Source organism: Anser anser, assembly GCF_964211835.1.
Source record: "Anser anser genome assembly, chromosome: 18".
Lineage (NCBI taxonomy): Eukaryota > Metazoa > Chordata > Aves > Anseriformes > Anatidae > Anser > Anser anser.
The window spans coordinates 7,911,151-7,925,469 of NC_139739.1; the positions used below are offsets into that span (position 1 = coordinate 7,911,151).

A 14,319-nucleotide genomic window follows, 5' to 3' on the forward strand; every position below is an offset into this window, starting at 1 on the left:
GTGGGAAGGGACTGTGTGGGGTAGAGAGGGGCAAGTGATAGGGGAGCAGCCAAAACGAGCATTTCGGCTGAGCTGGTGTGCGGGTGCGTAGGCTTGGTAGGGCTCCCCCACACCTGGTATTAAATCAGGAAAAAGCCTTCCACCTTCTGTTGCTGGGAGTTATGCTCTTTAGAGCTGACTTCGACAGTTGTTATTGCAATTTTGTGGTGCTCTTTTGATTTACAGCTGTTTTTACGACCATTGAGACAGCCACAAATCGAGGAAATCTCATAAAACAGAGAGTAAACGTCTCCTTCACAACCCAGGCAGAGTTTTGGCATCCGTGCTTATTCCATAGAGCAGGATGTGTAAACAATATTGTGTCCCCTGAGTGGCTGATATCAGTACAGTTAAGTGGTAACAGCTTGAAAAATGCATTTCTCTTATATTAGCGGTAAAACTCGAAATGGGCCCCCAGGCTAAAGTAAATTGGTGACATTTTGCAGCAGAAAGGGAAAAAAATAAGGACAGGAATTGGAAATGTGGAGCCCCAGCTTTGAAAGCAGTGGGACTGGAGCCAAAGTTGGATTTATCTGCGTTATTGCAGTACAGAAATAAATGGATCCACCACACTTGTTGCAAAGCATATCTAATTGGAGAAGACAGATTGTATGTCGGCTGCAAAGGGCAGGCTGCCCCCTTCACTGCGTCTTACCCAGAAGATGAGGTTAGTCAAAGCCATATTTAATCCAAGTGTAATGATGAGAGACACTTCCTTGACTTGGAGCATAGCTCAGGAGAAATGCCCCTTTGTTGTAGGAAGCAGCCAAGCGCTCACCCCAGCCTGGTGCTGAGACCGAAGCAGGGGGCCGGGTGCGTGGAGCAGCCGTCAGAGCTGGAACCCGAAGCTTGAAGCCATGACTCTTGGGCTCACCAGTTTGCCAGATGCTTTTCAGATGTGAACCATTGTCTTTTCTTCTGAATCGTTTCCTTTGCAGGCTCTGTAGGGAAATTCACATGCTGTCCTGATTCCTTCTTTTTAGGTGCTCCTAATCCCATCTGTTGGGTCTTTAAATACTACGGCACCCTGTGGTGTGCCTTCTGTTGAGGGTGAGGGCATCCGTGTGCGGGAGCAGAGCCATCAGGAACAGTACAACAAAGAAGTTTTTTCCCCAAGAGACAGAAACATAAGACATGAGAGAGCTGAAGGACCGTGGGTAGAGTCAATAATGATATCGAATCAATCTGATAAACACCTGACTGCTTCTGAAATTTCACCACATTTGGGAATTACCACATTCGTATTGTTTACCCAATGAATATTTGATGCCTCTTTCATGTATAGAGTTGCTGTTACCTGATTGGGGTGACGGGAGGTATCAGCACCTTGTAGCTTGTTGGTTCAATTACCCCTGGGTCAGCTGCACATAACGCGTGGTGGTCCAGCCTAATGCAAACTAATCTGTTTTTTTTGTTTGTGAAGGAGAGCTGTGAGAAGACTTTCCGCAGCTGTCCACTTCACAGAGCCTGTCTGGGGAAGTTTTCAAAGGATAAAAGCTGTTGTTCCTTTCCTGGACTAATATTCAGAATGTACTTTCCCATTTCAAATTAACCTAATGGCTAGTATTAAAGTCTGGGCAACCGCAAGGGTTCATAGACCCATAATCGTTCAGGAAATAGTTTCCTCATTGGATCAAGAAGAAGGCAGATGGTCTTTCATTTTTGTCTCTTTTTGCTTACTGGTGCTGTCTGAAAAAGGCTAGCCTGAAGGTGTTCGGCAAGGCCTTGGCGATCCCACATGAGCCATGCACGGTTGGTGCTAAAGCTGCAATGAATGACGTTTTTATCGAGAGGTTATTTGATGAATTGTTTGCTGGTGTGTTAATAGAAAGGACTAGGAAGGAGGTGATGGCTGTGTTTGCTCATTAATGTTTTCGTCTTGGTAATTTTTTTTTAAACTTTTTACCTTCTGGAATCATGTTGCTCCACAGGAATTGCAGTTCATGTTTATTGCATTTTTAAAGAAAAGCTTCAACTCTTGGTTGCAAGGATTAAACTTGAAAACTTAAGGATTAAGGATTAAACTTAAAAACACCAAATGAATATTGACGAATGTAGAAGGGTGCCCAATGTGGTTTCCTTTAAAGATGTACTAAGTTTTTAAAATATCTTTAGTGTGAGTTCCCTTGGTCTCCATAATCATTTTGCATTGTCCTAGCACAGACACAGCACTGGATGGCTGCTGCAGGTGTAAGCACCAAGGTAAAGAAGAGCAGTCCCCAAACCATGGTCTACCACAATGGGCAAACCTCCTAAATCACTGCACACTTAGGATGGATGAAGTGCTCAGAGGGTGCAGTGCCAGTGCTGCTGCTCCAGTATGATTCAAAAAACGGTAATATTCACATTGTAGTAGGAATCCCTCCCACACGTAACTGGTGGGGTTGAAAATTTCCCCATAAATCTCCAAGTGGGGCTGCCAAGCTAAGCTGAGGAGGTGTTTCTTAGGTAGCAAAGCCTGTCTGAATGAGCTGGAATCTGTTCGAAGCAGGAGCAGCTCCAAGCACTTAGGGCCCCGAAGGCAGGAACACCTTTGCCGTCGCAGCCTGGCACATCTCAAACTGTGGTGGGCCAGCCTGGGAGTCCTCGGGGATTTTTTTCACCAGGAGCCCAGCCCGCACGCTGCTGCTTTGGGCAAAGCCAGGGATGCGCTTTTTGCCCAAACCGAGCCGTTTTCTGCACGAAAGGAGAGCCCCCTTCAGAAATCCATCCTCCTCCTGGCTCGCACAGCTGCGGAAGGAGTGGACCTGAGAAAGAACGGTGCTTTTGTGCAGCACAGTTATGTGTTTAACATAATAAATGTTTATTGTCCTCTGGAGCAAAGGAGCAATAGGCTAAATTATAGCCCGGGGAGGGAAAGCTAGAATCAGGAGGTATAGGCTGTTAATTATCCTTTTTTTTTAGTTGTCATAACGTGCTGGCGTTTGCCTGCAGCTCGCCCCCTCCCACCGATCCGTTACCTCCACCAGCACTATCTCTGAAATATCTGCTTCCCGGGCCGCTGCGCCCTCCTCGCCGTCCCCCTGCTCTGCCATTTGTAAGGCATCTCCGGCCTCCGGAGAGATTTGCGACTTCCCCAGCAGCCGCTCGTGGTGATAAAGGCCCTCAGCCTGCCTCTCTCCGATTAATCAGCTCTCGTGCAGCCTCGATAGGGTGTTAATTTGTAAACTCGGTGGACAGGCAGCCGTGATAAGCCTCCGCAGCTGCTGCATGTCTGCTAGGGGGGAGGGGGGGGGCAGATAAGGCTTCAGCTCTGGGACGCAGCCAAGAAATATTTTGGAGCAGTGAATTAGAAACAACAACAACAAAAGAGCCTTCTGCAGAGGCGCTCCTTTGAGGTTGCTGCGGGTGATACGGTGAGGCTCAGTAGCCACGGACAAGGGCCTTTTTCCTGATAAGCTCCTTGACCCCCCCCAGCCCGGGAAGGCCACATCAGGATTGCAGCCATGGCGGGGGGCTTCTGTCGGACGGGTCAGGTTGTGTGGTCTGCTGTGTGTCCTGGGTATTCACTGCGGTTAGCCTGCTCCTCTCTACTACTCGGTGCTGGTTTGTCACATCACCTGTGAGGGGATGGACTCCAAGGGCTTCCAGAACAGCATCAGCATCAAATGGTTTTGAGTGTCCCCTAATGTTTGCTGTGTGCTGTGATTCACAGAAAATGCTAAGCAGGGTCTGCTGCGTGTCCAGCATACAGATTAAGACTGGGAAGACAGCGTTTTCTTAAGCAGCAGACCATACTGGTGGTGTGAGACCGCTGAGGATTGCAGTGGTCTGGTGTGCTCTGAACACCCAGGCAAATCGGAACACGTTGCACTGACGACGGGCATTTCTTCTGCTTACCTGTTCAAAGTGGCTGTGGCAAATGTTTCTGGTATGCTCATACGGTTTTCCCTTTTCTGTTGAACCAATTATGTTTTCTTCTACAATTGAAAGGAGGAGATATTTTACTGAATTCGTATCAGCTCCTCAGCTCAGCTGAGTCCTAATGCCATTGTTGGCCTCCCTAATTGTTCTAATACTATCTGACAACGCGCAACAGACCATGGAAGCTGTTCCTTCCCCAGCTGCCAATGCAGGTTGTTATTTGGTGTGGATTTGAACTGCAGCAATTCTCAGACAGACAGTGACCTTTTTATGAAATCAAATGTCTTGCGAAACCCTCTTGGTCTCTGAACTGTGATTTATAGCCGTTTGTGTTGGAGAAGGCTGCAGGTGGGATTTGGGTGACACATAATTGGTTAAAAGATAAAATAAAATGGAGGTTGCCCCGCTGGTGCAGCGATGGCAGGAGCCACAGGAATGAATTGCTTGGCAGCGCAGAGCTTGGCCCTCCTCCTCCCGCCCTCCTCCGCTGGCTGCCAAGTCCTGTCTGGCAGGCCATTACAATGATAAATGCAGGTAGCTGGCAGAGACCAAAGTTGAGAGTTTGTTCTAGCATGCCAAGCCCTGCTTGGCATTCCCTGTCGGTGCCAGCATTTGCACTCTTACTCAGTTTGACGGAAACCAGGACATGAGGTGTGAATTTATGTCCGCATCCTTCCAGGAGAGAGTTGGGATAATGAAATGCCAAGGCAGCCCTGGGAGCAGCAGAGTAATTTGGTAGGTACCAAACAACAGTCTGCCACCTGTCATTTGCAGTACAGTCCCTGCTCTCGCCCATCACTCTTCCCACAATGCAGCCTTTGAATTATAAGGAGTCTTGGGTAGTTCTGCAAAGAGCACTTTCCATTCCATTTGATTTAGTGCAAATAAAAATCTGTATCCCAGCCAAATAGATAGTCTGGCTAGATAGTTCCAAGCTGTAATGACAATAATACAAACTACTATAGTAGTACGTTACACGGCGTTCCCAGCCTTTCCTACTCACAGACAGGTTTACCCCTGTATTTTGTAGCAAAAGCTAAATCAGTAATCAAGTCCATCACTGCCTAAGTCAACGTCTGGGTAATGGGAACAACTTAAATGTGGAAGTGCAGGCTGAAAATCCTGCCGTTCGGGAGCGGGATCAGCTCGAAGGAAGAGGCATGAGATCTCTGTTGTATGAGATGTTTAAAAACAGATTGCACAAAGCCCTTTTACAAATGTGTCACGGAGAATTGTGTTTCATCGACCAGGCCGTGCATCAGTTACCCTTAGTATAGCCGTGTTGCTGTCTCTAATCCACGGTGAGAGATGCAGCCTGTCCTAGTGATGGAGGGAGAGCAACTGTCCTTTGGGTGCCACTCACAGACCAGACTACCCAGAAGTAACAGCAGTGGAGTTGTCTGTGAGCAGAGAGGTAAAAACAGTCCAATGCGAGACAAGAACAGCAACATCTACTACACGTTCTGCTTTTCCTTTTCTTTTTTTTTTCCAGTTGTTATTTTGAGTTGGGTTGGGTTTTTTTGTTTGTTTTTATTTGTTTCCTGCTAAGTGTAACTGGCATTTCCTTGGTTGGAGTAAGCCAGGACATGGAGCAGACGGCTGTGTAATAAAGGAGATATCAGAGCTGATTAGAATGGAAAATAGCCAGGAGTGTAAAATTAGGGTAGGCTTTGGTAGCAGTTCAGGAGCTGAGATGGAGGGAGGAGGATACTGAGGTAAGGACGAAGTGCACCTTAATTTAAATGAGAACATGCAGGCAGAATAACATGAAGCAAGTTTTTTTGGCTGGATTTAGGGAGGGACAGCTGGAAAACTTCTCTTCTGGTCAGTGTCTCTGCAAACAGCTGAGGGACCTTTTGCAGCTGTATGACCGGCTTCAGCGAGGCCCAGGAACTCCCCAGCTTCCTCCCTTCTCCTCCTTCACTAAAATCTGTTTCAGTGCATGTATTTATTTATTTATTGGAGCTGAGCTGGCAAGCAGAGGGAGTTTGATCTTTTCCTCTGGGAGACAGCAGCGGCTCCAGAGGAAGGCGAATCACAAAGCCTGGCTGATGTAGGGGGTAGGGAGGGGAAGACTCTGGGCTGCAGCCATTCTCTGGGGGCTGGAGGGATGGGAAGAGAGGGAAGAGGAGCTGGCAGGCCTGTGCCCAAGGCTTTGATAGTGGGCACACTGTAGGGCAGGTGTCCTGCTGCTTTCGGAGCGCTCGGTCACCCTTCGTCATGGGACGAGGCACATCAGGGCAGTAAGCCGACAGACCACAACGGCGTGTTTAACAGTTGCAGTTGCTGCGTAACATAGACTTGCTTGTTCTATCCCAAAACGGCTGTGAAACAACCAGGAACGTGCTCTGGTTTCAGAATGGTGTTACTTAAACTTACCACCGTGTTGCCAAAAGAGAAGGTCTAAAAGAAAGCTGTAAGGTAGAGCCTGCAGAGGAGCAATGGGCTTGGCCTCCATGCCCTGCGCTTACAGAATCAAACCATCCACGCTGTGTTTCCTTCCGGTTCTGCACCGCTTTGCTTTCACCTTGCTGTCGTGTAAACGCGCTGTGATTCGAGAGTGAACCGGGCCCTCTGATCTCTGCTTCCAGGCTCTCTGGCCTGATTGAATTCTCTGTTCCCAGACTTGTGCTAGCTCCTCAAAGGGGCTGTTGCAAAAAATAGGCATGGTTACATAAAGCACTGAGAGAAAGAAGCGTTCTCAAAAGAAAAAGTGATGAAGAGAGATGTGTGTGTTGTGAAAGGCCCTTTCCAGGACTGAAGCAGTACTGAATATGCGTGTGTTAAATCAATATGGGGGGGGAACCTAAACAAGTATGTTTTTGTATGAAAGCATAGTCCCAGAAGCTTTTTGTTTCTAGTGGACTCTCTGCAGAGTGGACTTTCGTGCTAAATGTGGAAAACCCATCAGTACCTCCCAATTTTTTGAATCAAAATTGGTCTAGAAGTGTTTGGGGCACTGAAGGCATTGCCATTTCAGTAAGTAGTTGCCTATTCAGGGTATTTGTACTGCACATTTCTCTGTGATGTGTTACAGTGTAGCTAAAGCCATAACTGAAATTTTAGGATTGTTGCTAGAAAACTTGAGATCCACCAGAAATTCATGTTTGCTTAGGGAATACTAAGTTATTAGTCCTTATTTGCACTGGGGCTCAACAGCCAGGATTTCATAAGTGTTCCTGACCATCAGTTTTTCCAAACAGTCTGGTCACCATGCAGGTATCTGAGTGGGTTTTCGGAAGCGCTCCGTGCCCAGTACCTCTGGCCAGGTCGGTGCCCCCAGGCAGCTGTTGAGCGCTGATCCCTCTCGGGAGCCCCAGCTGTAAATTCTGTGCGGAGGTCTCGGAGGGAAGGGGACAGGTGAACGTCTTGGCTGTTGAGAGAGAATCACAGAGTGAAATGTGGATTTGTAGAAGTCTCGCGTGTATCCTGTTCCCTCTGGCTTAATCCCCTGGCACAGCTGGTTGCTCTGTCTCAGCCAGCCTCGTACCCCAGAGCTGAATTTTCCTAGAAGGTGTCACAAAAAAGGTAGTTCGTGTAACTCTAACTTCAGCTTTTTGCCTGTGATGGTGCCTGAAATGACTGACTGGTGTGTAGCTTTTCTTTTGTCTTCTCAATCAAGCTGTGATTTCCCTCCAAAAATAATACTGAGATTGAAAAGCCCGTAGGTTCCCGGTGGCCTTGAAACATCCCCTCACAACGCAGGCAGTGTTCGCCATGGGTTGCCACATTGCCTCTGTGTCCTGGAATGTGCTGAATACTTCCTTGGTCCTCAGGGTGAGTTTTAGTTTGCTCTGGTGTGCGCGTGTGACTTCGAGGCTGCGCTCGCACTTCTCCCTGTGTATCGGGTTCCATTTCCTACAGAAGAATCACAAACCAAACACCACCTTCCTGTTCTAGTTATTGTTCTCGTATTACTGCATGGAGGGGGCTGGTATTAATGACTTACAGAATCAACTGGAAACTGGTAAAGCAATACTGACGTGCTGAAATTCTCCACTAGACAAGCGATCAAGTGGTATCAGAGTGGTAGGTAAAAGCAGGGGAAACAGATCAAAGGCGGGAATTAAAACTGATCCCAAATTTTCAGGTAGTTTCTGAGCTTTATTCTGAAAGTCTCTCTAAGCGTACACAGCACTTCTAGTTTGAAAATCTCCCGGAGAAAGGTTTTCTTGAGAGCTTTTAGTACTTGCTAAGTTCAGTAACAGTGTGAAAACAGTCTCACTTGAGACCAGCTCTTGGCTGTCAGGAAGATAGGCAGCCATCCAGAAATAAAACGTAAACTGTATTTCACTGCCTCCACTTCCTTTTACCTACCGTACTAGACTCAGACGCGGAGGGGATGCTCAGTTTTGCCCTGTACAGAACATATATACCAGGACCCCAACGCCACATGCTTCTGTTCTTTGTGAACCAAGACTGCAGCCTTATTAGCAGCTTGACAGTGTCTTGTGATCAGACTGTGAAGTATCGGGCTCGGATCTGGTGTTGTGTGCTCCAGGAGGCTGCGTGAAGATCTGCAGAGCTTCTGTTCTCACTGATAAGGAACTGTTTATTCCCTGCGAGCAATTTTATAGGCTACAGAGAAGAGGAAAAAAAAAAGAATAGTAATTACTGCAAGGCCTGACATAGTTTATAATGCTGTCTCTGTCAGATGATATTGTTCTGCTACACATAATCATTAAATTATTAATCCGTAAGCACTCTTACACATCTCAGCTGCCCTGGGTTAGTAGGGACCGGGATGAATTAGGCATGGACTTCATCACGCCTCTCCGTTCACCTTCAGAGGAGAGGGTGTGCTATATCCTTTGTGGTTACCACCTTACATTTGGAGGGGAAGGCTGCCTTTGCTAAGCTTTTAGTGCTGAAAATAGAATCGGTGCTTGTATTTGCTGGGTTCAAGGGGAGGAATGGTGAGGGAAGGACGGCCGCTCCTCTGCTTTCTCTTCCCAAAGCAGAAAAAGAGTAAAAATGCTGCTTTTCTTTGCAGTGTATTCAGCCGAGTTTCACGTTGTCACAGAGCTGGGTGGAGACATTTTCCCCTCCAGATCTGGAGAAAGAAAGAAAATCAAAATGGGGCAGAGAACCGCTAACTTTGAACGAAGCACAAAGGGGAACCCCAGGGCTTGGTGCAATCTTAGGGTGTCTTCAAAGGGTGCTGGCTCGTAAAAGTTGCAGCAGGGAGACTACATCAGAAACTGAAATCGTTTGTGCGTGTGTCTCTTTTGGGACAAATGTTAGAGCCTTTATGCTTGAAATACAAAGGTCGTTGTTGGGGACGAGGGTGGGACTTCGCGAGCAGCAGCTTTAATGAAAACACGTCTGTCTGGGGCTGTGCTGCGACGCAGATAAAGCAGGAGAGCTCGGCGGGGGAAGGAGACGAACAGCAGATGTACAAGAAAGACGAGGGGTGTCTTTTGTCTGTGAGCTCCAGGCTGGGGGGGGGTCTCCCTGCCGTGCTCGGGCGGTGCAGCCGCTCTCCTCCCCTGCCTCCCGAGCTGTGCCGGAGGAGGAGGAAGAAATGCCTCCGTGTTTTCTGGTCGAAAGAGTGGGATTTCCTAGGATGGCATGAACCCATCTGCATAAAGGACTCCCAACGCCTGGTTTTGCTCACAGGGGAAGAATTCCTCTTTTTTCTTTTTTTTTTTTTTAATCCCTTCTTAAACATATGCAAATGGTTTGCTTGAAACAGCAGAAAAATTGGGAGGGGACTTGTTCTAGCAGATGCGTTGGTTTGCTGGATTTTTTCACTCATTAGTGGGCTCCCTCGGACACATAGGTTTTATTGTATGCTTTCTTTAAAGGGTGACTGATGAAATTGAATGATGTATTCAGGCTCTTCCTCCCCCGGCTCCCCTCCTGCCTTTACAGCAGCTCACAGAATATGCTATAGCACAGGCCTTCACTGTTTGAGACCGGTGCTCATGCCAAAAGCTGTTCGGATCTGGAGCTAGAAATCACCAGAAAAGAGAGCAAAAGTTACTGTAAACTCTAGGTGCGAAAGTTTGTGTCTGCAAACCATGGCTGTGATGTTGAAAGCTGGGCTCTGTAAATGTTGGCTCTGATTGTGGAGGGCGGTGCCACACGTGTGGTTTTTGATATCAGGAGACTGAGCAATAATCCGTGTGTTGTGCTTTCTCTTAAAAGTGATTTTTCTTGCTCGACTTCCTTGAACATTGTTTTCGTATCACTTGGACCTGAAGCAATGAGATCTTTAGCTCGTGATTAAGCTGCGCCAGTCTCAGTCACATCCTCGGTCCCGAGCTCGCAGAGGGCAGCGTGGCGGCTGCCGTAAAGCCGCGGCGCTCGCCTTCCAGGCAAAGCACGGGGCTGCTGCTGCTGGGGGGGGCTGCCACACACCCCCCCCCCCTGCCAACTCCCAGCTTCAGTGCAAGCCGTGCCCAAGCTTCATTGCCTGTAAAATGGGAGAATCTTATTTATCCACCTGCCACGTGTCCTGGTGCTCCCGGAGCGCACGGAGCAGAGAGCTTGGCTTAGGGCAAGCTGCTAGCAGTGCTGAGCGCCTCCAGCCTGCGTTCCCAGAGCCTGTAGGTCCGTTCGGGCTCCGTTGTGACTTTGTGTCGATGATAAGTGAAAAATCTCTGAACAATGGATTGTAAATTCAGAGCCGGCTGTCATTTTGTGCGCCGCTCTTGTTGCTGCTGTGTGACGCTGTTACACTTTTCTTTGCAAGCCAGCCTAGACAAAGCCTCGTTTAATCCTGGTTCTTCCTCTGTTTAGTCCGTGCAGTGAAGGGATCGTGCAGGTAACTGGTTTTCCCTAACATTTTAGGATCCTTTTGCTGAGCTGTGTTATCAGTCATACATGCCACAGCTACACCTGCAGCTTTGTCGTGGACATGATTCAGAATTTCTTTATGTGCCTCAGTCTCAACCTATTTTTCATGTAGTTTTCCCTCTTTTTTTTAATACATTTGCAGTAAGTAAGATGTTCAGTGCTTGCAGTGCTAGTTTCCTTAGAAGTAACGTTAATAGATCACTCTTCCTTGCTTCTCAGTATATCTGATGCAGACCTTGCATCTTGCTATTGGTGTCTTTTTTCCTTCTGAGTCGTCATTTAAAATATATAACAATGTAATACAATTCACAGTGCTCTTTATCATGCAAATCTCCCAAGGCACCTTAGAATAAAATCAATAAAATCAAAAAGAAAATCAACTTAGTTCAGCCATGTGTTGAATTAATTCATTTTTTTAAAGCAGAGCCAAGGGAGAAAGCCTTTTTTCACTTTCAATATCTTTTGCTCTTCAGCTTTGTACTTCACACCATTTTATACGTGCAGCAGTCAGTGCCAAAATGCTGCTGATATTTTCAGCTGTCTTGTAGATAGTAGTAATGTTGATCATGCTCCCTGCTCCCAGACCAGCTTTGATTCTGTAGAGGCTGCTTGCTATTTTATCAGATAGCGAGGAGGAAAAGCTTATGCTGAAATAGGTTGACTGTTTGATATCAGGGGGTGGGGGTGGGGGAAGCCATCAAATTAACTCATAAAAGCTTTATTTACAATGAATGGACTTTTTTTCCTGTCTGTCATTATCATCTTGTCTGTAACCCAGTGACCCTGATTATCATGAAGCTGTTTACAAGGTTTAGGTTAATTGGATTTCTTTAACTATTTCCCAGAGCTGTGAGGAGCACAAATGCACTGCCGTGGAGTTCAAACAGCATAGTGCAACCCAGTTTGCAAGGAGACGGGCTTCTTCCAAGAGGAAGTCGTTTTATTTCATATTCGACTAAGTGCATAGTAGCATGGACCTATCATTTGGCATAATATTGTGTAACACCCTCATACGGATGTGTTCAGTTGCAACTCGTGTTTCCGATACACAAATTACATTTTGCATGTTCAGCAAGAAATGAGCTTATTTTCAATGAGAGGGGCTTCGAAATGTTTTTTTTTTCTTCAGCTTGATAGCAGTTTCACTGGTTTTGTTTTTATATGAAGACTCATGGATAAAATAGCTGTGCATTGCATGGCTGCCTAAATAAACGAGACAGGAGGATATAGCTGGGTGAGATCAGGACAGTACTTTTACACGCTTTGCTTTCATCTTAGGATGCATGCTTATTCTTTAATGGCACAACATTGCACCCTCCAGGTGCAATGTGTAATTGCAGGTCTACAGATAACAGACTTGTTTTATGAGCTGTGTTTTTGTGAGCAAGCCTTCCTAAATTCTCCTTTGGTATTACTCACCCTCTGTTTCTCTTTCTTTTTCAGGCTTCTGTAGGCTCTGAGAAGCTGTTCTCCCCTGCAGCAAATAAAGGTAAGTGATTTGGAGAAATGCTTTCCTTACCTTAGAGCAAGCTGTTTGAGTGTGTGAAACTGTGGGGAATGTCATGCAAATAGCAGGACACCAGTTTTGCCAGCGCCTGTGATTTTGCCACACACGTTGTCATAAAGATCAGCTTTACAGGCTTGAGATGGTTGAGTTAAAATGTAGAGCTGCATTATCTCCACGTGGGGCAAGACTTCTTCCCTACAAGTCAGAGATCCATGAGGAGAGGCGTTACTGACAAAGGAGAAATCAGCCCTTACTATAGGGGATATGCTGTTTCGCTCTAATACAATCAAATCCTCATTTCTTTTAAACAAATATTTTAGCATTATCTGTATTATTCTTACACGGTCTTGCACATCTATGTCCTGCCAGCATGCACAGAGCATTTGTGTCTGTTTTGGTTCTACAAAAGGAGGAGGAAGGTGCTCGGCATGTTGCGGGGTTTGAGCTCCCAGCTCCCCCTATTACTATTAATCGAGAGTTACCTGTGATATGCGCTGGGTGTTGCTAAGAGACTGCGCCAGTTAAGATTCCCGTTGGGAGTTGCAGTGATGTATTTCTAAACACGCCAAGCCCTCCTTGGAGGGCTCGGTACAGCCATGAAACAGGGCTACTCTGGTGTTCTTAGGGACAGTGTCACCAGGATGAATACCGTAGGCAAAAACACTGAAGAAACAGCCTCAAAGGGCAAAGTGTGGTTGAAAGCGTTATGCTGGGACTGGTTCCACTGTATCGTGCAAGGAGGCTGACGTTGTGGCTCCGAGTGAGTTGTTGGGATCTGTAGCTGTTCTGCAGCATTCCCAGCACTGAGCTACAGCATAAATTCATCTTGGAACAGCAGTCAGTAGGAGGGACGTGCAAATACCCTGAAGAGGGGAGATGAGGCACGTTAATAAGAAGCGATGAAATAACCTCCCATTATTTCAAGAGGGCCAAGAAAAATGAATGATTTGCAGTTGTGTAGGGGTAGGTGCTGGCCATGGAGAGGCGTTCTGGTGGTTGTGTGCTCCATCACCTGGCTCCAGGCCCGGGTTATAGCTGGGCTCTGTAGCAGTGCTAAGTATTAGGAATTTTCTCTTTCCAAGCTTTGCAAATTTTCAATTCTAAATGTGGAAACTGATGACAAGCCCATTGTGTTATTACATTTGCAGATATTTTTATGGAAGTATGCGGCTTTATCTGGGGGAAGGAGGGAAGTTTAAACAAATGGAAGGGAAGAGCATTTGTCTTCCCTCGGCCTTGGCTCACCAATAAGGCAAGCCAGATTGCCCATACGGCACTGCCTCAGCAAAACAGAAATCTTGCCATCCTGAATAAATGCATGGCACAGAGATCTGCTGCAGAGGCTTATGTTGAAGTGTTAGCAGCTTTGTTGGCTCCTCCTCGTGCTGAAGCCCGAGATCCCCCACCCCTCCATATCACAGAGCAGCTCAGCAACATGAGTTTTCAAAATACCTCTCCATCGGGAAGTTAAATGTGTGAATGGCTGTGAATTTGCTGTCTTGAAGTCTGTGTTCACTGCTGTTTATATCCCTGTAGCTTAAGGCTGTTCGTGTTTGGTTTACTGTGGCAAGTCGACATTGCAGCTTTGGGAGGGTTTGGGTTCAGATTGTAATTTTTGTCTTGGTCTTGTCTCTTACTCTCACCGGTGCTGGCAGCGCCTTGCTGGTCGGCACAGGCTGTGGCCGGGGGCAGGCTCTGTCGGGGGCTACCCCCACTTGTGTTGAGAGGTGAGATTAATTCTCCTCGGCACAATTCTGTGCAGAAACCCCAACAGCTCTAAATTCTACCCCTCGCCCTGTTGTCACTCGGTGACGCAGGAGCCAGAACTCGTCTCTCACACATGCAAATGAACGCCGCGCCGACAGGACCGGGCTTGGAGATGCCATATGGCCGGGAGAAAGTGACTTTCCAAGTGCTGCACTGAAATTCCTTCCCAAGATAATGGCGTTGACTTAAGGGCAGCCTTTGGCAGGGCTGGAGTTGTGCAGGCCAAGGATCAGTGATCAGGGTTGTGGTGGGCACTTGTGCTATGTCCTTCTTGTGTAAATGCTTGGGCCTTCTTGGAGAGTGGCAGCCGGCAGATCGGCAGCGTCCTGCCGCAGCTGTTC

General features: G+C 47.1%; 1 protein-coding gene across 25 annotated transcripts in view; it reads left to right on the forward strand.

The window, feature by feature from the left end:
* Positions 1–14,319, forward strand: part of FBRSL1 (fibrosin like 1) — a 519,147-nt gene that overhangs the window by 449,834 nt on the left and 54,994 nt on the right. For all 25 annotated transcript variants that reach the window (XM_083803984.1, XM_083803995.1, XM_083804008.1 and 22 more), the window contains one exon: positions 12,148–12,193. In XM_083803984.1, coding sequence (XP_083660110.1) covers positions 12,148–12,193 — 46 coding nt within the window. The remainder of the gene's footprint in view (positions 1–12,147; positions 12,194–14,319) is intronic.